The sequence below is a fragment of the Fusarium keratoplasticum genome, chromosome 8, assembly GCF_025433545.1.
Source record: "Fusarium keratoplasticum isolate Fu6.1 chromosome 8, whole genome shotgun sequence".
Taxonomy (NCBI): Eukaryota; Fungi; Ascomycota; class Sordariomycetes; order Hypocreales; family Nectriaceae; genus Fusarium; species Fusarium keratoplasticum.
The window spans coordinates 155347-179255 of NC_070536.1; the positions used below are offsets into that span (position 1 = coordinate 155347).

At 49.1% G+C, this 23909-nt stretch overlaps 9 protein-coding genes across 9 annotated transcripts; 5 read left to right on the top strand and 4 right to left on the bottom strand.

The window, feature by feature from the left end:
* Nucleotides 1–369: 369 nt before the first annotated feature.
* Nucleotides 370–919, top strand: NCS57_00984700 (uncharacterized protein; the record flags this gene model as incomplete). The annotated part of the gene is made up of 3 exons (XM_053059607.1): nucleotides 370–565; nucleotides 610–839; nucleotides 887–919. Exons 1-3 carry the CDS (start codon nucleotides 385–387, stop codon nucleotides 917–919), a joined length of 444 nt encoding a protein of 147 aa, XP_052910001.1. The 5' UTR covers nucleotides 370–384.
* Nucleotides 920–1928: 1009 nt separating this feature from the next.
* NCS57_00984800 (uncharacterized protein) lies at nucleotides 1929–3432 on the bottom strand (the record flags this gene model as incomplete). Its single annotated transcript, XM_053059608.1, has 4 exons — nucleotides 1929–2055; nucleotides 2106–2184; nucleotides 2232–2955; nucleotides 3001–3432. 4 exons carry the CDS (start codon nucleotides 3430–3432, stop codon nucleotides 1929–1931), a joined length of 1362 nt encoding a protein of 453 aa, XP_052910002.1.
* A 514-nt stretch (nucleotides 3433–3946) lies between these two features.
* On the bottom strand, nucleotides 3947–6194 carry NCS57_00984900 (Zn(2)-C6 fungal-type domain-containing protein; the record flags this gene model as incomplete). The annotated part of the gene is made up of 5 exons (XM_053059609.1): nucleotides 5759–6194; nucleotides 5496–5710; nucleotides 5039–5445; nucleotides 4439–4993; nucleotides 3947–4394 (listed from the first exon to the last, which is right to left on the bottom strand). Exons 1-5 carry the CDS (start codon nucleotides 6180–6182, stop codon nucleotides 3947–3949), a joined length of 2049 nt encoding a protein of 682 aa, XP_052910003.1. The 5' UTR covers nucleotides 6183–6194.
* Nucleotides 6195–7003: 809 nt separating this feature from the next.
* NCS57_00985000 (uncharacterized protein) lies at nucleotides 7004–8397 on the top strand (the record flags this gene model as incomplete). The annotated part of the gene is made up of 4 exons (XM_053059610.1): nucleotides 7004–7340; nucleotides 7385–7812; nucleotides 7858–8027; nucleotides 8073–8397. Exons 1-4 carry the CDS (start codon nucleotides 7016–7018, stop codon nucleotides 8395–8397), a joined length of 1248 nt encoding a protein of 415 aa, XP_052910004.1. The 5' UTR covers nucleotides 7004–7015.
* A 342-nt stretch (nucleotides 8398–8739) lies between these two features.
* Nucleotides 8740–10582, bottom strand: NCS57_00985100 (uncharacterized protein; the record flags this gene model as incomplete). Its single annotated transcript, XM_053059611.1, has 6 exons — nucleotides 10375–10582; nucleotides 10153–10325; nucleotides 9857–10106; nucleotides 9703–9811; nucleotides 9254–9657; nucleotides 8740–9203 (listed from the first exon to the last, which is right to left on the bottom strand). Exons 1-6 carry the CDS (start codon nucleotides 10538–10540, stop codon nucleotides 8740–8742), a joined length of 1566 nt encoding a protein of 521 aa, XP_052910005.1. The 5' UTR covers nucleotides 10541–10582.
* A 2209-nt stretch (nucleotides 10583–12791) lies between these two features.
* On the top strand, nucleotides 12792–14129 carry NCS57_00985200 (uncharacterized protein; the record flags this gene model as incomplete). The annotated part of the gene is made up of 5 exons (XM_053059612.1): nucleotides 12792–12941; nucleotides 12985–13351; nucleotides 13398–13515; nucleotides 13562–13626; nucleotides 13672–14129. The coding sequence occupies 5 exons, from the start codon at nucleotides 12792–12794 to the stop codon at nucleotides 14127–14129; spliced, it is 1158 nt and encodes a 385-aa protein (XP_052910006.1).
* Nucleotides 14130–14890: 761 nt separating this feature from the next.
* On the top strand, nucleotides 14891–16180 carry NCS57_00985300 (uncharacterized protein; the record flags this gene model as incomplete). Its single annotated transcript, XM_053059613.1, has 2 exons — nucleotides 14891–16021; nucleotides 16082–16180. 2 exons carry the CDS (start codon nucleotides 14891–14893, stop codon nucleotides 16178–16180), a joined length of 1230 nt encoding a protein of 409 aa, XP_052910007.1.
* A 3138-nt stretch (nucleotides 16181–19318) lies between these two features.
* NCS57_00985400 (uncharacterized protein) lies at nucleotides 19319–20823 on the bottom strand (the record flags this gene model as incomplete). Its single annotated transcript, XM_053059614.1, has 2 exons — nucleotides 19319–20629; nucleotides 20674–20823. 2 exons carry the CDS (start codon nucleotides 20821–20823, stop codon nucleotides 19319–19321), a joined length of 1461 nt encoding a protein of 486 aa, XP_052910008.1.
* Nucleotides 20824–21079: 256 nt separating this feature from the next.
* Nucleotides 21080–23282, top strand: NCS57_00985500 (uncharacterized protein; the record flags this gene model as incomplete). Its single annotated transcript, XM_053059615.1, has 3 exons — nucleotides 21080–21926; nucleotides 21971–22187; nucleotides 22232–23282. The coding sequence occupies 3 exons, from the start codon at nucleotides 21080–21082 to the stop codon at nucleotides 23280–23282; spliced, it is 2115 nt and encodes a 704-aa protein (XP_052910009.1).
* Nucleotides 23283–23909: the final 627 nt, after the last annotated feature.

Sequence of the window (23909 nt, forward strand, 5' to 3'; positions counted from 1 at the left end):
CTATGATAAAGCAAAGTTGACACTTCAATCAAGCCTCTTTATAATATTACTTTTCAATATTGATGACTTCTCCTCACCTACATCGCCGCGTAGTCCAACCGGACAATGCACCACATGGCGGCACGGATGAAGCAAGGATCGGAGCGGATAATGCACCGAGAGGTCCGGGACTCACCCGCGACCCGATCAACTGCCCCAGACTTTGCGGAAGCGGGGTAGATCGACGCTACTCCTGCCGAGACGCCACTTGACACAGACTTCCGATGATGTCTCGGGAGTCGGCAACCGGGATACCTAATGCTTGGTGTCGCAGTATGCCCGCCTTTGCTGACGGCCACAACTTTGACCCTTTCAAACCAGACGTACAGTACTTTGACAGTCAAGATGGATGGTTCCTACAGCGTACAGTGTCCTCCGGACCAGTCGGTTCATCCTGACATTGTCGCGTTCCTTCAGTCCTTTTACAGCGTCTCAGATACGCCAGGGGAAACCGAAAAGTATGTCGACATGTTTACAGAGGATGCTACTTTTGTCCTCGCGTCCAAAAAGGCGGCCGGTCATGCAGGTTAGACTCTCTCTGGTAGTATTGGGGTGATATTGACGTTGCAGAAATTACAACCTTGAGACAAGGGATGTGGGAGGCAGTGGCTTCGCGTAAACATCAGCTCTTCCAAATCTTTCCTTTTGGCAAAGGTTCCGACGAAGTAATGCTCTACGGCACGGTCGCCCTCCAACTCAAGAATGGTGGCTCGGCCGAGATTGACTGGGCAGCGAGGGCCGAGCTTGTGAGATCGGCTGCCGGCGGAAACTATCGGTTTAAATACTACCAGGTTTATCTCGTGAGTTTTCTGCTACCACATGACGTCACTGTGCTGAATTTGCGTAGGACACGGGCGCGGCAGCGGCGTACAAGAAGTAAACAGGATGGCGGTGGCCTTATTTACTGCAGAGTGCCTATGTATGATCCTCTGTCAAAATGTACAACGTTAGGGTCCTGCTAGAGTAATTCTCCTGAATGACCCCAACGTTGCTGCAGACTTGGTTCGCATGAGTTGGCATGGCAAGGCCCCTTCGGAGAAGTTAAACAAGTAGAATACACGATACATTGCTTAAGTTAGACCCATTCTCCTTGGTTTTTAGTGTCCCTGTTGCTTCTTTAATGAGGTTGTTGTTACGTTTTAAACGGAGCCAAACCTACCCTAGATCTGAGGCGGCAGTAAATTATTTAACGTGGAAAGGAGCTGCAGAATCCAGGGAGCAAACTTGTATGTAATATCAAGTGAAGAAATATTTCGATTTTATTTTAATAAGATGTGAGCCCATTAATCTTATCCGAGAAACCTTTACAGATATCCTGGAGCATTCCAGATTATCTAGATCATAAAACTCAGCTGCCTTAATAATACACAGTTAGACTAGTAACATAATTTTCATTACACATACTGCAAGTCTAACTTATCAGTGAGTGATCACCAAGTGGACGGCTTCTAAATTGACCTATATAGCTTTATCGGATACGTATCCAGCGTGCTCCTTTGCGAAGACAATGCCTGGCCTGTGATCTTCCCATCACCCAAATCGGACGATTACCCGATTGGGACAGGCCCACATATACCCCGGATTCTTGGTGGGGCCGGGTCGGCAACGGGCATGGCCGATCGGAGCTGTACCTAAGGCTCAGGATGTCAAAACTGACTGCACCTCGTGGATGATATGGAGGTGGTGAGAGACGGGAAATAGGAGTATTTGATGCTGGAACTGGCTATCCATTCCTCGGAGCATTGGAAACATTTACAAGCATGACCGCTCGAGTTATAGCTGGTCAGGCAAGCAGTGGCGACCTCTTAATGAACAAGCAAGACATGGACAAAAGTTGACTGGATGGGACAAGTGAAGTAAGCCGCTTTTATTAAATAATACATCATGACCTAGGAACCAATAACAACACCATTCGGAAGCTCCATTCCAAGAGGGAGGCCGCATAGGAACTTGCCCAGATACTTTTCGCCTCGCTTCTTGGCCAACTTCTCCTCAACATCCTTGTACATGTCATACCTTTGAGAGGTTAGTCGATTCCAGGAATGATAATGATAGATTTCACTTACGCATTCATCTCCTCAATAGTCAACACCTCCTTCTGGTTCTCTACCTTGTAAGTAGGGCAATCCTTGTTTACGGAGAAGCCTGAACGAGAATTAGCTTGTGAATATAGCAATTGTTAGGAAACTCACCGATTCGCTCGTTGATGTTGTAGGCGGCCTTTGCAGCAGCTGCCTGAACTCGAGTAGCTCGAGGCAGACGAACCTCTTCATAAACAGCAAGAGCCTGAGAAACGTCGCCGTTAAAGTAGCGCTTGTTGAACAGAATACCCAGGGCGGCAGCATCCTCAATAGCCATACAGGCACCTTGGCTTTGATGTGGCATCATCGGGTGTCCAGCATCACCAAGCAGACAAACATTGCCCTTGTGGATGTAAGGATAGGGCTTGTGGACCCAGAGTCTCCAAGGCTGGATTTCCTTGCCGATAGCAAGATGCTTGACAACTTGAGGGTCGAGGTTGGGGTATGGCTTTAGGAGCTCCTCAACTGGTCGATCCTCTGCTCCCCAGGCCTGGGTTGTGTAGTCGCCTTGTTCCCTGGGGAAGAAGCAGTAGTAGGACAGTAGCTTGCCACCGTTGCAGGGCGACAGCACGATCTTGTCCCACTTTCCTTCTTGACCACCCCAGTACTCGAGAGCGCTGTCCTGAGAATAGTCGACAAGACCAGCCTTGACAGCATCCTCAGTCATGACGTTGCAGTGCAGGCAGCTGGAATCAGCGGGCTTCTTCTCAGGGTGGACGCCCAAGATGCCTCGGACTGCCGAGCCGATACCATCAGCGCCGATGATCAGGTCGTGCTTGGCAGTAACTCCATTCTCAAAGGTGATTGTGCCAGAAGGGATATCGATTGAAGAGCACTGAAATCGTTAGTGGAGGCAGAGTGAATGATTTTCATTACTTACACGATGCTTGACCTTGAGAGTTGCAGGTTGGCCTTGTCCTTCTCCCATAGCAGTATCCTTGAGCATGGCATGCATGTATTGTCGATGAAACATGTTGTACACATAGCCCCACCGCTGTTCGTAGTCATCAAGATCGTAGACGCTGACAGGCTCGCCGGTCTTCCAGTCACGGTTGATGAGCTTCTTCAGGACGACAGGGTCACCCTTGGAAACATCAACATCCCACTCGTGCAGCCATCGAGTTCCGTTGGCTGCGCAAGAGACCGAAGCACCGACTTCACCGGCAAAGTCTGACCTCTCGTAGATGGTTACATCATGGCCAGCGCGTCGAAGGGCAATTGCTGTTGACATGCCACCGATGCCGCCGCCAATAACTCCGACATTGAGGCGCCTCCAGCCAGGCATGGTTTCCGTATTTGTGTCCTTAATCATGGTGATTGATGTGTGTCTTGATGAAGCTGATCTTGAGGTTGAGTGTTGAGTTGGTGTAATTGATCTGAGCCGAGCATGTGCTCTTGTGTCTTATTTAGCTTTGGCTCGGAGCCATCTCACAAGCAGGTAGAGGCGGGATAAGTTGACATCAATCCGGACAAGTCCACGCACCGCCCGACCAACTGGAGCGGATCTGACATCGACGCCCATCATGCGCCAAATCCATCCACACCACTTGGTATCGCCAGTCGTTGATCGGGTGCTGACCAGATCCGCTATCATCGGGTACTGTACTGAATGGGTTCTTATCCGCTAGCGTCGGATAATGCACCAGCAATTTGGCAGGTCCTTTGCCGCCGTATCTTTGGCTTGGTGGAATGGCGGCAATGCCCAATTGCGTGGTCTAGCCTTATCAATGCTATCATTCACAGCGGGTTGCTGATTTTAGCGGAACATGAATCTTTAACGGATCAAGTTTGTAGTGATTTATTACAGGTCGGCAAGGGTATCTAGATCATGATAGGAATGGAAAACTATCCCACTGCGAAATGTTCAAACTCTCCCAATCCAAGCAGAGATCAGCTCCCTCCAATTGTGGAAATGACCAGTCTTGTGCTGCCTCATCATCTAATCGTAGGAAAAATTGGCCATCGTTAGGAGTGATCAGTGGCCAGGTTGACTCTTGTGTGCTGGATTCGCCTTGATCCCCTGATGAATCAAGGCTAAAGATCTTGGACACATATCGACTTCTGCCTGACGATGTCTCTTTTGAGCGACGCTTTGCAATGGCACTAGAGAGTGTTGTCAAAATCTCCAAGTAATGTGCCGCTTGTGGACTTTGCTTGGACAGATGTGTGAGAACTTCTTTAGCCCCTTGAAAGGCAGTTTCGATATCGGAGTCGACAGGGTACTTGGCAAAGATCTCAAACCCTAGAACCAACCCTGCCGCGAAAATGAGAGCCCTGAAAGGTTAGAATAGCGTAAATCGCGCGATATGATCACTTACTTCATGATGCACATATTTCCCTGCAAGAGGCCGGAATTCAGGGCCTCAACGCATGTCTGAGAGAGATACATGGCAGCGTCAAGACAGGCAGCAGCTAGTTGAGACGGCAAAGCTCCTCTTGGTGGTCGGGAGGTAAGCGCAGAGATAAGAAAAGGCCTCGATACAAGCATCACGGCAAGGTAGTAAAAACAAGAGACATGTACTCTGGCGACTGCTCCATGTTGAGGAGGCAAAGACCCTGGGCTGGCCTGTTCTGTGCACACCGTGTTTCGAATAGAATCAGGTAGATGTCGTTTCCAGTTCTCAATATCTTGCATCAGCTGTTCGACAATTGGTGTTGTGATCTTCTTTTGGTCGTACAGTGTGTCTGTGATGTCGTTGATAATTGTGACAATCTTGTTTGAAGCAACAAGGCAGTCCGTGATGTGATCCCCTGGTTGAGCAACGTCATCGAGGTTATTCCTGTCTGAGCGGATCCCAGCAGTCGCGGATGGCCGGCCCAAGATTGAGTTGACCAGCTTATCAACGATACATATACTCATCCATATCCGTAGTCTGCTATATGTTAGCACATGTCTAGATATGATGCTTTAGGCTCACCTGAGCTGGTCAGCAGGTCCAGGCTTCTTTGCGTACGAATCCCGACTGTGCAGACCCAAAGCAAGAGCGGCCTTGGCAGCGATGCCCAGATACATGAAAGCAGCGTTCCTCCGGCACTCTCCAAGCATGTAAAATGCCATGAGAAGAAATGTGCGGACCATATCTATATCAGGATCTTCAAGGAACCCCATAAAGGCCTGGCGACGGGCGTTACGAAAGGACGTCTGCCCGATGCTCTTTGCGCTTGCAAGAGAGTCACACTGAGCGCCTATGGCAATAACAAGGTCTATCGAGGCTTGTTTGAGCGATGGTAGACTACTAATGCCATCGGGGGTCATGATCTTGTCCGGAGACATGAGTAAAGCCTCAAGCTCCGACGGGTCAAAGACGTGGATCAAGGCCTCAGTCTAGACTGGTTAGCAAGACCTGCAGTGCTTAGGGATGGAGGTGCACTTACGACAGCGTAGTAGGACCTCAAATACCTAAGCTTTTGTTCCCCGTCTAAATCCATGGCATTGACCTCTGGCTCTGGCACGTTTGCTTGAGGTGTTTCAACCTCGAGCATTCTGTCACTCTTTTCATTGTGTGAAAAGGCCGAAGGACCGATCTGCTGCGATACCAAGTCCCGTACAATCTGGAGGAATGATATTGACGCAGCGCCGCCAATGTAGACTGTTCACCTTAGCAAAAATGCGAATAATGACTGCATTCTGCCCGTACCTCGCTCCCCGCGTGAGTTGAGTAGCATGCGTGGGGGATTGGTCGAAGATGCATCAGTCTGTTCGCTCTGACTGCCCTCGCCATCTTCCTGGCGAGAATCCGAAGGTGATAGCGGTTGAAACACTTCGACTGTGTCGGCATCACTTTGTTGAACCGCGTGGTTGCTGGCGCGTCGCCTCGGACTTGTAGGCTCGTCTCTAGTCCATGAATTTGTATCGCTTGTAGCTCGGATTGATGCCTCTGCTCTCGCCCTCGCCCTGGAACCCCGGGGCGCATAGGTTATGAAGCACTGATGCTCCAAACCCCGGCGGAGACACTGAGTGCAGGGAGCCGAACCACTGCACCTCTTCTTTGCCTCACGACAGAGATTACATGCCTCCACAGCCCTCTGACGCTGATGTGCGGGAACTTTGGGACGAGGCATGTTGACGACTGGGTCTTACTGGGGCATGTTGCAATGGTTTTCGGGAAATGTGATGGCGACTTGGGGGATCTCGGTTCCAAATCAGTTCCCGGCCGAACCTCCAGCCGCTGCAGATAACGAGGTGACGCCAATTGATAAGCAGTGCCACTGAAGCACCATTTTGCGGGGTAGACGTGACCAGGCCAGGGATCATTTTAAGTAAGCCATTCCGTCTTGGGAGCAAGCCACGAAGCCAATGTCTCAATTGATGATTGATTGGCTTACAGTGCGATTCTGTGCCGACCGAACCCACATTCCGAGTTCCGAACTTCCGTCAATGAATCTGGACCTACTTCCAGCCTGTGGCCTGGGACACATATGATCTCGTAGCCTCGACTGATGCATAGATAAAGCCTTGTTTTCAGGATTACAATCATATTTGTAGGCTGTATATATACTGAAGCCTACGGCATCGTCTCATCCATGAAACTATTGTAGACCCGACATTTAAGCCCGGGTATTTTTAATTATCGGTGTCCATTTCAAATACTGTGAGCATAGGTACAATGTTGTTGAACATGATGCACTTGTATCTTGGGCGATTTGTATGTCCTGGCTACTCGAATATAGATTCTTAAAGTGGCAGAGTTATCACTGTCGGGTACGGGGTTCTGCCAACCCGATGTAACAGTGATAAACTCTATCAGGAGAGAGCCTGTGCTTGGCTTTCTGACTTGCCGAGGTTTCCCCTATCAAGCTTATCCGGACGAAACCCCTCTTTAGAATGCGGAGTAGCTTCGCATGCCCACTTTCGAGAGCTTCACTTGACGCACTAGCTTCACAATCACTTAATAATGTACGCAGACATCACGAAACCTCCTGCGCCACTGCCAACACCACAGCTGAAGGATGTTCGGCCTGGTATATTATTGCTGTCTCCTCTCTCACGCCGTGGTCATGGTCCTGGACTTATTCTTCTGGCCCACTCCTCGGACGATCCTTTGAGAATTGACCAGGGTGTCCCATCAGAGCTCGTCAAATGGGCTGAAGAGGGCTATACAGTGGTTAAGCTTGAGCCGAATGTATTTGAGGGCGGTGAAAGCCTAGATGTGATTAATGAGGCTGTTAGGGCTCTGAACCAAAATGAAAAATGCGACAAGGGGAAAATTGGCTTAGTTGGTATGTCAAACACTGTTCCATGTTGCTAGTCTAACAGCTTGAAGCATATGCCCCTGAGCTCTGGAATAAAGTTGCATCCAGATTGTCTGAAGTCCCAGATATCGTCTCTGCCATTGTGTACGGAAATGAAGCCGACTCAGCAAGCCTTGTTCCTACTACTGTTCCACTCCTCCGACACCTGGCCGGACAACCCGTAAAGCCAGTCCCTAGCCAAGCAGCCGGCGTTGAATATCACTATCCCAAGGCCCAGAGCTACGCTTTTGCTACACCATTCCACGAGCACTTCTCCTACTCACTGGAGTCTTTGTCTCACACAAGAAATCTTCAGTTTCTCAAACCTCGAATGGAAGGACCGTACTTTGACCTCGAAGCGATTTGGGAGGAACACACATATTACGAATTCGCCGACCGGTCTGTTGAGCATACCATGAGTACAATGGTCCAAGAACCATACGTTAACCATGTTCCAACAGTAAGTGTGGCGGTTTGCGTAGTTTAAGATGCTAACTCTTTACAGTTGACTGGCGGAGTCGGTCGTGAGAAACTTACACACTTTTACCGGAACAACTTTATCTTCAACAACTCTGCCGACGCTGAGCTGGAGCTTATTAGTCGTACAGTTGGAATTGATCGTGTAATAGACGAGTTCATCTTCAAGTTCACACATGATCAGCAGATTGACTGGCTGTAAGTAGTGCCATGGCGGTTTACGATATAAACTGACCACTTCAGCCTCCCTGGTCTTCCACCCACAAATATCAAGGCCGAGGTTCCCTTTACCGCTGTGGTCAATGTCCGCGGAGACAGGCTTTACCACGAACACATTTCCTGGGATCAAGGAACAGTTTTGCGTCAACTGGGTTTACTCCCAGAGTATCTCCCTTTCCCATATGCCCTTCCTGATGGCCGAGCTGCGAGTAACGGTTCGTGTTTCGAATACCGCGTCCCAGTGGGAGGATCAGAGACGGCAGACAAGATGAGGGATCGAAATGGGGTGTCGTCTAACGAGATGTTCAAGTTTGAGATTCGAGAGACGAAACAGTCGACGAAGGAGTGAGACAGATTACAGGGTTGTTTGACGCGATCCTTCGATAACCTAAAACCCTCTCGTAGCATGCTGGCAAGCGAAAGGCAGTTTAATTTGCAGCTGCATGATCAATCTAGCTGATGAGAAAGGATCATTGCGCTGTGAGCGTGTTTCAGAACGACTTATTCGGTGAATTAAGATTATAGAGTGTCCACGTGACATAAACTGCAACACTTTCTCATACAAGGTGCTCCTCAACAGCTAAACATTTCAGCACTCCGATCAACACATTATTTGTGCTCGAGGGATTTCTCTTCATGAGCAAGTTCTTAATTATTAACAAACGAATTGCGCTAGTTTACTGCCCAATATCTAACCTCGCTTCTTCAAGTAGCACTTGAGACCCTTCTGTCGAGGGAACCAGCTTCCAGTGACAACCCAAGGCTGGTCTGGATCCACCAGTGAGATCTCATACTTTCTAATCAGAGTGGCAACAATCTTGTAAAGCTCAAGCTGGGCAAGATTGCGTCCAATGCACACTCGAGAACCACCTCCAAAGGTAAGGTCTGCAGCATTATAAAGGCGGAGTCGCTCCTTATAAGCAGCATCAGTCTCGCCTTCATCCTGTAGCCAACGTTCGGGACGATAAATGTCCGCATCCTCTCCCCAAATGCCCTTGTTTCGGCCAGCGACGTACGGGTTGATACCCACAGCGGTACCAGGAGGGACAAAGCTACCATCAGGCAGCTTCAGACCAGTCTCGGGCACATAACGCTCAAGGAGCATGCAGACACCAGGGTGCATACGCATAGCCTCGCGAGCGCAAGCCTCCAGGTCTTCGCCGTGTTAGTGTATCACTGCAAAGGGGAGGAAAAGGGCGACTCACATGGCAGAGCACGGGCAGAGCTGAAAGAAGCAACATCGGCCAAATCTGCGGCAAGAATTTCCTCTTCAAGCTTCTTGTACGCCCTGGGGTTATGTAGAGCGTACCAGAAGATGGCACGAATGGTGATAGCAGTAGTATCAGCTCCGGCGAGAAGGTTAACCAGTAGATAGCCCATGATGATACCATCATTGACCAGGTCAGGGTGAGTCTCCTTGGACTCGATAAAGTGCTGCAAGAAGTCGGGGACCCTGGGGTTGTAGTTGGCATCCTTGCCCTGAAGACGAGAGATCAAGTGTTCAAGAGAAATGCGAGTAATGTTACCCAAGTTGGGGGGACCGATCCGCATGACGGGGTTCTTGTCGAGAAGGAAATCCAAGAAGGGCATCTGACCGACAGCGGCGAAGCTGGAAGTGTTAGAGAAAAGACATTGAATGAACAAACAGACATACTAGTCAAGAGCCTTGTCGGCAATGGAAATGGTGTTGTCATAGTCATAGCCCTTGTCCATGTATCCAAACCGTTGGCTGAAGGAGGCAGCACCGTTGGTATCCCAGGAGTCTTGATGGGTTAGCTATGGTCAAGCTACGAAATGAGGTAGCTTACAGAAACCAATCCACTCTCCAAGGTCACATGCTGTAGGGTCGGTACCGTTCATGAATCTGTTCTCAAGGTGACCGCAAAAGTCGCTGATGAGCGAGTCAAAGAGGGGCTCGAGGCCAATGACACTGCTCTGGGAGTAGTATTTGACGATGGGACGCTTCATACGAGCATGTTCGGCCTGATCAGTGGTACTGAAGAGATGGTAGGTGATCTTGCCATTGACGACGGCACTGTTGTTGTGATAGAACTCGGTCTAAATGCGTCAGCACTTGACTATTGACCCGAGGGACAAGACTAACCTTCTTCCACTTGCCATCGGTGCCATAAAGAGTCTTGATCAACTCGGGAAAGTCAAAGTCCAGAGTGTTGGGTCCGATTCGAACAACAGGGCCATATTTGTCGTGAAGCTCCTTGATCTTGATGTGATAGCTTCCTTTTCTGACCACGGAGAGACGCCAAAGGTTGGTCCAGCCTTGATTACCGAGTTAGTTGGCATTAGTCAATGGATTCCATGGACTTACCAGCCAGAGTCGGCCCAGGATACTTTCGGAGGGGAGAAGTGAAATATGACACAATCCACCAAGCAGTGATGCTAAGAATAGGCACCACGACAATGGCAGTGGCAAGGCTCTTCCAGTCCAAGCCCTGGATGAGGGCCTCAATGTAAGAGGTATCAATGGAACTCATCTTGGAAATGGGTCCTACTGAAGGTCCAAGTTCCAAACTCCTGTATTATCACCGCATGTCAGGTAGAGGCAGAGGACATGCGCATCATTTAAACCCCTCGGAGTGAACTACCCGTGTCAGGTTGGCCAGGGATCAACATTGCCAGTTCGTCAACGTGGTATTAGAACCAACAGAAACGGATGATGCATGCTGTGCCTGTCACGCCCCTTACCTTTTACATCTATGGTGTGAGAATGAAGACCCAAATCAGGAGGGCTTCGCAAGCCAACGCCGCCCAACGCCGATTCTACAGACTTTGAGACTCTTTTTTCAAGGAACCTTGCTTCCACTTGCCCGCGATGTTGCTCTGGGGTGGGTTCCGGTGGATCTCTGTAACCGTCGTTGGTTTATCGGGTTAGACAGTGGGCTCCTGGGTCTACTCGTGTAGTCTCGACAGCCGTATCACAGAGGCCGTTTTGTCATCCATGCTAGGGCAGCAAGGTCTCGATCCACAGTCAACGGCTCCTAGTAGATGCTCTTGCAAGCCATCGACCTAGGCTAGATATAACCCGGCTTCCGATTGGTGACGACGCGGTACGGACCGGTGCCGCCGCGAAGCCCACAGGGACTAGGGCCCAAGCGAAACAAGCGATGAAACCCTGCACTACCCATAGCAGGTTTACGTAGTATCGTGAGGTTGGCCAGTTTCCAGTTCTGACGGTGATTTCCCGGGGTATAACTTGCATTAAAGCGTAGCTGTCAGCCTTGAGGCTGTGCGGAGGATTCACGAGGTTGTCTACTCTGTGTAGAGGATTGTGCAGAATGCATGGCCGATATTGCATTAATAGCAGCCATCCCTACATGTTGGAATCTGATCCACTCCCGCAAAGCAAGATGGTAGATGAGGCCCGAGGCGAAAGCGAGCGAGGCGCAGCTCTGGCCAAGAGTCTCGAGAACCATGGCCATGGCATAGATCTTGCTTGCTTCTTCAAGATTAATGATCTGGCATAGATCTGCGGTGGTACCAGGTATTGAGTTGGGTAATCCAAGCGGAGCGGTGCCATGAGTGATTAAATGCAAGATAAAGGGGGTTATCCATCAACATGGACATGACCCTTTTGGAATGTTGGCGAGTTACCTCCCGCTGCCACCAAAGACTACACAGAATAAGTTTTCTCATCACCTCGGTTATACTGACCCTGTTGAAGAAAGACGAGGATAAGTTGAGGCTGGGCTACCCTTGAGGCGGCAGGTCGCCGAACATCGTATGACTCGTAAGACGCAGGGATGTGTTAGACAATAGCCCCTTTCATTTTTGTAAATCCCCGCACATTTGAGCGCCAATCTACTCGGCAGTTGGGCCTAGATTCTCCTTCGAGTCCAAATCTTGAGCATGGTTCAACCTTGCTCCGAGCAGGAAGCCAACACGCCCAACGTTCCCAAAGGACATTGATTTTCTGTGAAAGTTTCTTCGGTTTTGACAACAGGATCCAGGCAAGTTGTTGCCGAAACCCATAATAAATTAGGGTTCTGACACACCGTAGACGGGAATAGCCGAATCATCCACTGATGAGCACACGAACGGCTACCCCGGCACCGTTGATGTCTCTTTTCTCGGTCGTGATATCGACAGGGTTCCCTGGTATTACTAGCTTCTTTGATTAATGCCGACGCCGATCATCTGTCGGCTAGCGGGTCCAACGGGCCTCTCCCGGTAACGTCGCAACACGCGACAGTGTAATAATTCGTCAACCCTTTGTCAGGATCCGTTCTCAGTGCCACTTTGAAACAATGGCCCAAAACGGTACAGGCTTGTGCAGGTCAACTGGGCTTCGCAACACCAGCCTAACCGAGATGGAGCGGCTGGCTGTGGAGTTGTCTCCTGTGGCAAACACGGCTTCAAGAGCATCAGCCCAGCATATGAGTGATTGAGTTACAGAAACGACGATCTTGTTACCCTACCTGCCTCTCGAAGTCACTGTACCTGCGCCGGTGGAGTTAGGGGTTTGGCTTTCAGCCTACAGCACCGGCCACCTGTTCCACTGCTGGACGGTTCGTCTGGACTGAAGACAGGCTGAATCCACTTGTCAACAGGTTGCAACAGTTCCATGCTTCAAATCGACCATGCCTTGATAGAAAAGCCCATCTATGCCCGCCAACACCGACACAACGGCTCCGCCGGTCAGCTGACGAACGAATCCGCCTGGTCGGTAACTTGACCCACGATCTCTGCAGAACAACAACTTGATCATAATCGCAGTGAACCGCAGCCATGGCTATGGGAGGGGATGGGCCGTGGGCCATTTCTGTCATGTGGTCATTGACTGCAGTGACACTGATCTTTGTTGTGCTGAGAGTCTATACTCGAGTCTTTGTTGTCAAGTCTTACGGAGTCGACGACCATGTCTACAATCTTGCATTTGTGAGTTGATTCCTTGAGTTGATGACGCGTTCTGACCTTGTAGGGCTTCCTCTTCTTCTACACCCTCTTCACGACGATTTCTGCGAAATATGGCTTTGGCCAGAACATGAGCGATATCAAAGACCTCGACGACACGGCGCATGCGATCCTATTCGAGGCCATTGGCCAAACATTTGCTGTGGTGGGCATGGCTGTTGCTAAGTGGTCTCTTGGACTGTTTCTGCTTCGACTTGTCAAGGCTCAATGGCACAAAATTGTTATTTGGATTTCCATGGGAGTCTTGATGGCCGCGTCTATATCTGTCTGCTTTGTCTTTTGGTTACAGTGCTCGCCGCCCAAGTATTTATGGGACCGTCGCATTCCAGGCCGTTGCCATATTGATTCAACACCAGTGTCAATGCTGCTATGCAGTAAGTGATGGTGAATAGTTACTGATGGCATTGACTGACTGTCTAGTCTTGTGTGTCATTGTCGACTTTTTCTACGCGCTGTTCCCTTGGCTGTTCATCTGGGGTCTACAAATGAATACGAGGGAAAAGATTGTCATTCTGTCCAGTCTTAGTCTTGGCGTCATGTAAGACATGCCATAGCCATTGTCGATGCTTACTGACACCTTCCAGTGCTGGAGCATGTGGGATTAAACGTACCATTGAAGTTCCAGAGCTTTCAAGTCCCAACTACCTGAGTATGTCTCACAAACCCTCACTTTATCTCTACTAACACCCTCCAGAGGATACAGTTGGTCTCATCGTGTGGTCCGCTGCCGAAATCTCTGTCACCATGATCTGCATTGGCATCCCCGTTTGTCGACCTCTTTATAAGAAGTACTTGGAAAAGTTGACCTCTCGCGACGGCAGCAAATACCGCAACTACCAAGATCGAAGCGAAGGAGGATCATACCCGCTAAAGACTTTTGGCGGCAGTACAATGAGGCCTGGCCAGGATACCAAGGATGGAGACACCTCTGATGGTGAGGATTCCATCACAAAGGCAGAGCGAAAGCTAGGAATCGGTGGTCCTTTTACAAAGTCATATGTCCGGGGTGGGGAGCGTGTGCGCGGTGACAACCAGAGCGACGAACAGATTTTGGGGCCTGATTTCCGCCGAAGTCAGCGTCATGATCTTGAATCACAAGACAAGGGGATCAGGGTCACGTATGAGGTGACAACTTCGAGGTTGGATATCTGATGTGAACTCATTACTTCTATGGAATCTCGGTCGTAGGATAGCTAGCATCATGGACAATTCAATTCGGTGCCATACGATGGGTTCCACGCCACTTGGGTTGTGCCATCTGCCAACTACTGTTGATCATTGGGCATTGCCGCGTCTCAAAAACAATAACAGAATACTACCTACATACGACATTGAACCCAATGCCCCAAACGCGGTAACCTAGTCTAAATCTTATTAACCTTCTCGTGGCTTGGCCTGATGTCACGATATGGCTGACGTTTTTGGTATGTCTGTGACTTCCCCGCCTTGGACAAACAAATTCCCCTCAACAAAGCTATTCGGCAATCTCTCGGTCCTTTTCGCTCACAATGCCTTAATAAATTTGACCTTTAAGACCCTGAAGCATCTGAGCGCATGATCCATGCGTCTTTTCCGCCTGTGCTTTTCCGCATGGTAAAATGCCATCTAAATTTCCCACCAGCAACGTCGCGTTGTTTTGTGGGTCAAGTCAAGCTTATTGTAACTCCACTTCCCCGGACTTCCTTTTGGAGGTTTTCGATGACGATCCCTTGTGAATGAAGAGTCTGTCGTCGTTATCGAAGGTGATCCGACCTCTTGATCTCCTGCCAACGTTCGGAAAAGCGACTTATACGAGCTCTCGGTATATCTTCACGCCGGAGAAGGATGGATATGTCGTTGCCGAACTGTCGTGTATTTAAATGCCAAGTTTGCATGCAAGAGTGGTTGCAGCAACCAGTCTCGCTACATCCATCATGAAGGGATCCCTCTTTGTACTCCAATTCATTGCCATCGCGGCACTAGCTGCTGTTCAACTTCCCCGTGGGTGGTTCACCATACAACCTACCGAAAAGATCAAGCCTGGCAAGTTTCAAGGCAAGCCAAGATATTTAACATGGATGGCCGACTCCCAAATTCAACACGGCGTTGAGCCCACGCTCGCCTATACGGTGTCTGCCTTTTACTCTGGAGTACTTTTAGCCTATGAACGAACTGGCGATAAAAAGTACTTTGACTATGTCAAACACGGAGCCGACATTCTTCTCTATCCAGAGCATGACGGAACAGTGCTGTTTTACAACAACAGCAACTCAATCGACGATATCCGGATTGGTCATACATTCCTCGACATGTTCAATGCTACTGGCGATGAGATCTACAAGAAGGCTGCAACCCACATGAGGAACCAAATTGACCGGACCGGCCGCACTCCTGAGGGAGGATTCTATCATCGATACCCAGGATACATCGACCAGATGTGGTTGGATGGAATCTACATGCTGGATGTCTTTTACGCTCGCTGGACATATGAGTTTGAGCCCGACAACACAACCGCTTGGGATGATATTGCCCTGCAATTTGATGTCATCAACAAAGTCACCACTTCAAGCAACCATACCAACGGATTACCAGTCCATGGGTTTGATGCCGGCAAGACACAGGTATGGGCTGATCCTATTACGGGAGCTGCCCCTCACGTCTGGGGTAGAGCTGTTGGATGGTATATCATGGCCCTGGTAGACACTCTGGATTACTTTCCTGAGAGTCACAGTGGACGAAAGCGTCTAATTTCCTACCTCAAGTCTCTGATCGATGCAATTGTCGCAGCACAAGATCCGAAAACCAAGGGATGGTGGCTGATCATGGACCCTGAGCTTGCTGGTGTACATGGCAACTACATTGAAAGCTCAGGATCGGCCATGTGCGTCAATGGGCTACTCAAAGCCCTCCGAATGGGTTACATTAGTGGTAAAAAGTATACCAAGGCTGCCTTGGACGGATACGAGTTGATGATAACCTCGTTTGCACAACCTAGAGGTCATGGGGCTTTGGCTTGGGAATGGACTGTGCAGACAGGAAGTTTGAGTTCCAACGGTACATTTGAGGTGAGTTTATCATGCCCGAGGGGAAACTTTCCAAGAGGACACTTTCTAACAATTCCATAGTACTACGCCAGCATGCCGCTCTTCCAAAATGATCTGAAAGGAGTTGCTCCATTCCTCTTTGCTAGCTACGAGTACGAGCTGTTTTCCGGCAAGTCGTAAGCATATGAGTCTTGTTCGTGGCAAGTGATAACGGGAATTTTTTAACATGGTCATGCTGAAAATCTTTTATGTTTGAACTGCACTCTATGTTGAGACTCATGCCGAAAGCTTGATTGTGCAAGTTTAGGCTGACATACTGGAGGCCTAGCACAGAAACATTAAGTTTGTTAAACTTTTATAGCCTTCCCCTCAACAAGAATAGTATTTTTTGTGTTGTTTTCATTGAAAATTCTTGAAAAAGTCTGTTTTGAGGATCCATATAATGCCAGTCCCCTCCCACCAAGGCCTGACTCCAATTCCTCTATCAACATCAATTGTTTTCCCAACTCATTAACAACAATTGCTACCTCTCGTCCACTGTCAGCCAATTTGCTAACTTAGCAACATCAATTCCTTCTCTTTCTGTCTTCACCAACATCAGTTGCTTCTCATCATCAGCAATCACCATCTCTCAGCTACCAGCATCAGTTGTTTCTGTTGCTACCCCCGGTCACCAACGTCGACTGCTTCCTCCGCCTCACCAACCATCATCATCTCTCGTCCGACATCAGTTCCGCTAGCTCGCTAGCAGTAATTATTGTCTCCACCAGCATTAATTTCTGTCTCTCGTCTGCCGACATCGATTCCTTCTCTGGTCCACCGAGACTAAAGAACACATATCAACATGAGTCACTCCACACAGCAGACAGGGCCTCGAAGCCTTGGTCTCAAGAAGCTTTGTTCCCCAGTGCGACGACTCTTGAGACATCTCAGCTCTGCGAGACACCAGACCCAGTATTCGGATGATGCTCCTTTTCTCATTCACCAGCATTACGATTCTTCTCATTCAACAATGTCCGAGGAACTCGCCAAGATCTCTCTCGAAGAAATTGTCAACGAGAAGATTGAATTCATCGATGAACACCAGCAATTTCAGCCAGCGACCCTGGCCCCGACTCTCCGGACTTCCGTTACCCTCCTAGCACTCCCGAGGGAGGTGTTGATCAGGATTGCCACATACTTGAACGTCATCAACCAAGCCTGCCTTGCTTTTGCCTGCCGTCATACTCATCAGGTTTTAGGCAGAGTTTTGAGACTCAATCCAGGCCATGAGCGACACATGTTTCTTCGCCGCCTGGAACGAGACGGAATGTGGCTATCCGAAATTCTATGCGAAACCTATTCGAAATTCCACCTTCCAAGAAAAGATAGAACCTAGAATAAGTACGAAGGTCCCAGGAGATGTATCCAGTATGGCAATGGACGGGCGCTCGAATACTTGGAGTCTCCCTATCTTCCAAGGCAGGTCCACTTTGGCATTGTGGCCGCCATCACCCGGTCTTATCGATTTGACTCGGGGCTGTACGACATCAATTACCTTTTTTCGACCGACCAATACACTGCTGGAAGGGCTAAGATAACCAGCAATGTGTCTGCAAGACTTTACAAGGGAACACTTGTTCTGAAGACTGAGCTGGTGCTCTCTGCTGGCAAAATGGCTTTCGCGTCGGAGAATGTGGACAAGCTAGAGAAGATGCTTCAAAAGAGCACTAAACTCGAAAATGTTTGCCAACATGTAAAGTGGGCTGAAGTTTTGCCGTTTATTTTTCGGCCTCATCTTCCTACTGTTCAAAAGAGCGGTCAGTCGTGCATGGGAAAGCACCCCAGCCAGGAATGCAAGATTTCCGGCCAAGACCTACACACATGCCTTTGGACTCATAGTCAAAAATATTGGTCTCGTTGCGGTGCACATTCGAGACTCGGGTCTGACCTTCAAAAGCTATGGTCTTGCAGTTTGTGCTCTACAGACTACAAGATCAGCCTTTCGCGGAAGCAAGGCAAGAGTTCAGAAACGAACTCCTTGGTCTTTACTTCATGGAAGAACTTGAGTCGATGCAGTAGCGTCTACAATGAAGACTGGGCAGGTCATATGAATCTTAGCCTACCTGACTATCAAAAACGGGAAACTGAGCTTTACAATGTCGCAAGGTCATTTGAAAACCCTGCGAAGGGTCTTTTCGATTTTGAGTACTATCCTTCTGTGTAGGCTAGAAGGAATCGTTACTTCCAAAGATTGGAGAATGGGCTTCGATTGGGTCAAGACTTTCCGTCAAGACTTAGAAGCAAGGGTTTCAGGGGGGAAAGCTGGAGGTTTTGTTTATTCTAGTCTTATTAATAGACATGAAGCATTCGGGATGCAAGAAGGAAGCAGGAGACAACCTGTTGTTATTCTCCATTCATGGTATTGGCTTTTAGTCTCTTTCTCATTGGCCATTTGGAATTAATATCCAATCCTAAGCTGTTAGGGCACATCTCCCAACTATTATAGTAGACAATCTTGTGATATGCTTGGGGAACCCGCTCCTTGAGATCAACCCTGACCCATGTACAGAACCAGCTATATGACAGTGATTTTTCTGTCATGTATGAAATTCCTTTTGAACATCATTGGTGGGCGCAGAAACTCCCTGAGTATGCTAGTGATTTTGGCAGATGTGATCAGGCCTCAGCACCAAGATAAACATACCCTCACTTGCCTTTACCTATCTCCGTGAAAGGAATTCCCGAAAGAATGAACAATCTCAGGGTTTCATAAGTAGAAATAAGATTTTGGTCGACTTTCCGCATTGGGAAATTTCTCGTAAGACCAGGTTAAGCTTATTGCACCCCCTTTCCTTAGGCCTAAGGGTTAGGGACAACGGCCAACCTTGGCCAGGCTGTAGATCCTAACTAGACTCATAATGCGAAGTGGCCATCTTTGGGGTCCAAAATGTTGCTCAGACTACTGGCTTGGCTCAATGTGCTGATTGTGAGGTAAAATGCTTGCTGTTCTTTTGTTCAGCATGATTACGCGTGTAGAGATTTCATTCTCCCCAGTACAGTCCTTATCAAACGTTACTTAAGCCCAATGCTATAAAGCACCATATGGTTGATGTTAGAATTGGAGCGCCGATAGAGCAAGGAAGATAGCTTTCAAGATGAACTAATGATACCAAGGCGGTGATGTGTTGATGGCTGTATGCTGATCCTTCAAGAGAACTTCATTGTCAAAGACCATAATAAGGCGGGTTTCATACGAACATAACCAGCAACCGTGAATTCTCAAGCTAGATGCTGCTTCCTAGTTTCAGAACCCCGCGAAGAGCTTACAATCAAACTCTACAATAGCCCCATTCTAAGAAGTCGCGTCCCAAACTCAATCAAATAGTAGTCAGCATATACCAACCCATGATCCCTAATCTGTACCATCCCGGCCGGATTATTTGAGACTGTGGCATTCCGCAGAATCGACTCAAAAGTCCTGCCATCTACTGAATCGACCCCAATCAACTCATCGCCGTGGGTTGCAAGTTCGGCCTTTTCCTGCGAAAGAGAGTATGCCAGAGTGTCCTCAACAATTGCGATAGCAGCTTCGAGATACCTTGCGCTCAAAGACCTATTCTCTATTGCCAATGCCTGTGACAGAACAAGAAAACCATTCGCCGCGCATACCCCAGCCGAAGTGTCCCTTAGTGGTGGAGAGAACTCTTCTAATGGTGCTGAAAAGTCCCACATCGGAACATATCGCCCGACCTTTTTCAGACTCCCGTTCGGCCCCTGAATGTCAATCTCAACACAGTCTGGGGCTGTCTCCATTTTGAGGAGAAAGAATTCGGCCAACCCGCAAGCTACATGAAGAAATTCACTCTTCTTGGTCCACATGTAAGTCTGAGCATAACCAAGGATAGCCCAGGCCTGACCACGCGACCACGTCGAGGTTGGGCTATGACCTTGCGCCGTGAGTCTCTCCAGGACCTCGCCAGTTGACCAAGAGAAGTTGGCAACATGACCGCTGCTGTAGAGCATCCCACCATAGCCGTTGCGCGCCAAGTTGGGCTCGGGCCGGATGTGAGACTTCAGAAGGGTCCGAGCATGGGTCTCTGCAATCTGTGCCAAATAGACATCGCCTGTTTGCGCGGCTGCGTAGAATAGAAGGTCAAGATTGCACATAGAGTCAATGATTACAATGTAATCACCCAGTTTCCCTCTACCAGAGGTCACCAGCAACCAAATATCTTCATCCCAAGAACGAATGGCTCCCACTGCTGGGCTGAACCGAGTAGCCAAATTTCTTGCGGATGTAATAATACTTTCAAGAGCTTTTTCATCGTGATAGAGTTCCCATCTGGGTCGCATATGTGGTAACATGATGAATCCCATATCGTGTGTGTTGGTGAGACGGGATTCTCCGTGGATCGGGTCCGACCAGGTACGGCCTAGAGCTTCAAGCCGACGTCGCACAGCGAAGAGATTCTTGCCATTGCTGGTGCTTGACTTTATACTCTCAGGGTACTTGATGAATCTCTCCAAAAGCGAATAAATGCAGCCAGGGAAAAAGCCGCAGGTCCAAAAGTCGATGTTTCGCACTTGGTAGTGACCATAGTTGGGACCGTCCTGGGGTACGATCTCGGGGTACTTTGTAGGAGGGTTCTAGGCTTGTAAGCTATGGTCACAGATTTGCACAGAGAACTCACGTTTCCTTCAAGATGCTTGACTGCTGTTCTCAATATTTTTGCAGTAATATTTTCGTCAAAGAGCTCTGGGAGACGCTCTCGTATCCCTTGGAGATCGGTGGTGCCATTGAGACCAAGCAGGTCACTGGGAACTTGATCAATGCTGCCCATTGCGTCTGTTGGGGTGAATTAGAGGAGCAGATGTACCGGTACTGCTGAGAAAGTGGCGTATGAATCTTTCGTGTCAACGGTTCGGAAGCCAACCCCGATAACTCTTCCGAACCCCGAGATCATCGCTCCATTCTTGGTTAAGCGGTCAACCACGGCCGATAGCTCTCCGAGGACCGATGAACTTGACAACTTCATCTTTTCATCATTGTATGAGATCCCATTATTGACACTCACAGTCCCCAACGTACCAGTCGAAATGCCTCCTCTTTCGGGTTTTAGCGACAATCCGTTCGAGACCCGACATGATGTCATTCGGGCGGCGGAAGCCCTCATTCGACCACTCATGCAGTACATGTCACCTGGCAAAGGCCGAGTCCGAATCCCCCACTCAACAGGGACTCACTTTGATGAGACTGCTGCGCAACTTGAAGGCTTTGCACGGCCGTTCTGGGCCATCGGTGCTCTCCTTATGGGGAGGACCGGCAATATGGAACTCATTCAACCTTGGTTAGATGGTTTTGAAGCCGGTACTGATCCTAAGAGTCCAGATTACTGGGGACCCATTAAGTCTTTCGATCAGCGCATGGTTGAAGCTGAAATGATCTCCTTTTCGCTCTTGGCTTCACCACGGGAGTTACTTTGGGAACGCCTTAGCCAAAAATCACAGCAGAATCTGATCGCCTGGCTATCTGGCTTACATGACAAGGATATGCCTCAAGCCAACTGGCTGTGGTTTCGCGTGTTTGCCAATCTCGCGCTGCTCAAGGTTTGCCAAGTTGATACACCTGCCCTTCGACATCATCTCAAGGAGGATTTGGAACGCCTTGACGAGTTTTATATCACTGACGGATGGTCTGGTGACGGTCTCTGGCGATCTGCAGAGCTTGACCTCCAAGAGTATGAGACATACAAAGAGACAGGAAAAGCAAACACAGTCCGAAGTAGTAGGAATGCTTGTTACTACTCGGGTAGCTTTGCAATCCAGTTCAGCCAGCTTCTATACACAAGATTTGCAGGAGACATGGACCCTGAGCGGACCGAACGATACCGGCAGCAAGCAAGGGACTTTGGGCGTGGGTTCTGCCGATTCTTTGACAAAGCCGGTAGGTGCCTTTCAGGCCTAATGACTTAGTGCTGACTCTTTGAGGTGCCGCTATTCCTTTTGGGCGTTCATTGACATATCGATTCGCCTGTGGTGGTTTCTTTGCAGCACTTGCTGTTGCCGACGTCCCAGACATGCCCGATCCTTTGGGTAGCCCTGGCGTAGTCAAAGGCTTTCTGCTACGGCACTTGCGGTGGTGGGCTAGACACTCGAGCGAAATTTTCTACACAGACGGCGTCTTGAACTTTGGGTGGATATACCCGTGAGTCTCCGCTTCTACTCTCTTCGCAACTGCTAACAGCCCAGGCAAATGTACCTCACAGAGGACTACAACTCTCCTCAATCTGTCTACTGGGCTCTCAAATCCTTAATAATTGTTGGACTCTCAGAAAACAGCGCTTTCTGGAGTGAACCCGAGGCTCCATATCCCGAAGCTCTTCGAGAGGAACCCCTGCGTGTCCTTCCAGCACCTCGTCAGATCCTCTGCAATCACCCAGGAGGAAACCACCATTTCATGCTATCCTTTGCGCAGTTTTTGGCAATCCCATTCAAGGGCATCATGGCAAAGTACAGCAAATTTGCCTATTCCTCAGCTTTTGGCTTTTCCGTCCCATCAGGGGGCTATGGACTGGCCCAGTTGGCACCCGACAACACACTTGCCTTTAGTCGAGACGGTATGGAAACTTGGGCTGTAAAATACAAGTGTGCTGAGCCCGAGTTCAAGACGGCAACAGTTCATGCTGCTGCACTCCAACAGGTCCCGGTAGCAACAGTACAATGGTTCCCTTGGACGGACCATTCTGTGTCTGTCAGTACTACTATAGTTCCTCCAACAACGCGGTGGCCAGACTGGCACGTCAGAATTCACCGTGTCAGTGGACATTTGAAGTCGGGCAAAGCTTTTACGGCAGAGGGCGGTTTCGCCATTCACGGTCGTCATCAAAAAGACACTCTTGAGTTGAGACAGCTTGATTCAGCCGACCTACTCACAGGATGCCACTTAGGTGAGGTGGAAGGAGTTTTACAGGATGAAAGATCAGTCCTAATCCTCAGCGAGCAAGGAGCTTCAGGCATCACAACAAATGTCTTGGCTGGGACAACCGTCAGCCCCTTGAAGCCTGAGCCAAATACCAACCTAATGAGACAGCGCACTCTCATTCCTACGATTGAGCACACCATTGATGGGAGCGAGAGCGGGGAAATTATTTTGGTTACAAAGGTATTTGCTATCTCTCGGGAGGCCAACGGAGGTTGGAAGAATCAGGGGGCAAGCCTGAAAGAGCGATGGCTAGATGAGCCAGTTATCGATGTGCGAGACACCAAACCAGATGGTGATTTCATCAGTGTATCATACTGAGTCCGCATCTAACCACGGAGTCTAACTCACGGCACTGTGTGCTGCAAATCTCCCGCAGCCATCATATCCTCAAAGCTGATGATTCTGTCCATTTCCAAAAAGTCATTGTCCATCAGAATCTGTGATATTGCAGACAATTCGTCTGCTCTGGCGCTTGATGGGGATATGGAGTCAGCAGCTCTCCACTGATTACCTTGCCCGACAGGGACAGGCGGCGCTAGGGCTGAAAACTGTGATACCAAATTTGCTTGAGGGCACGGTTGGTAAGTATTTGTAGAGGTTGGGATCTGAGGACCCAAGGCCACGTCTGTCGGCTGTCTTTGACGATCAGTGGAATCTGGTGTAGCCTCTTCGGCCCCTTGATACTCATAGTAGAGGTTGCTCAGCCGATCAGATAGCTGGGAAAAGAAGCATGACTGTTGGTCTTGCATTCTGTTGCCATGCCATCGTCGGGACATTTCTTTCAAATTATCCACCAGTACACTGAATTCTTCAGCCAGAGTCGTCTTATAGTAGCGCCAATGAACTGCAATCGTTAGTTCTGTTTGAACGAAAGGGGGTCACTTACCTAGAAGAACCCGTCCGCTAACAAAGGCACATATTCCCAGTTGCGGCGATATAGGTAGT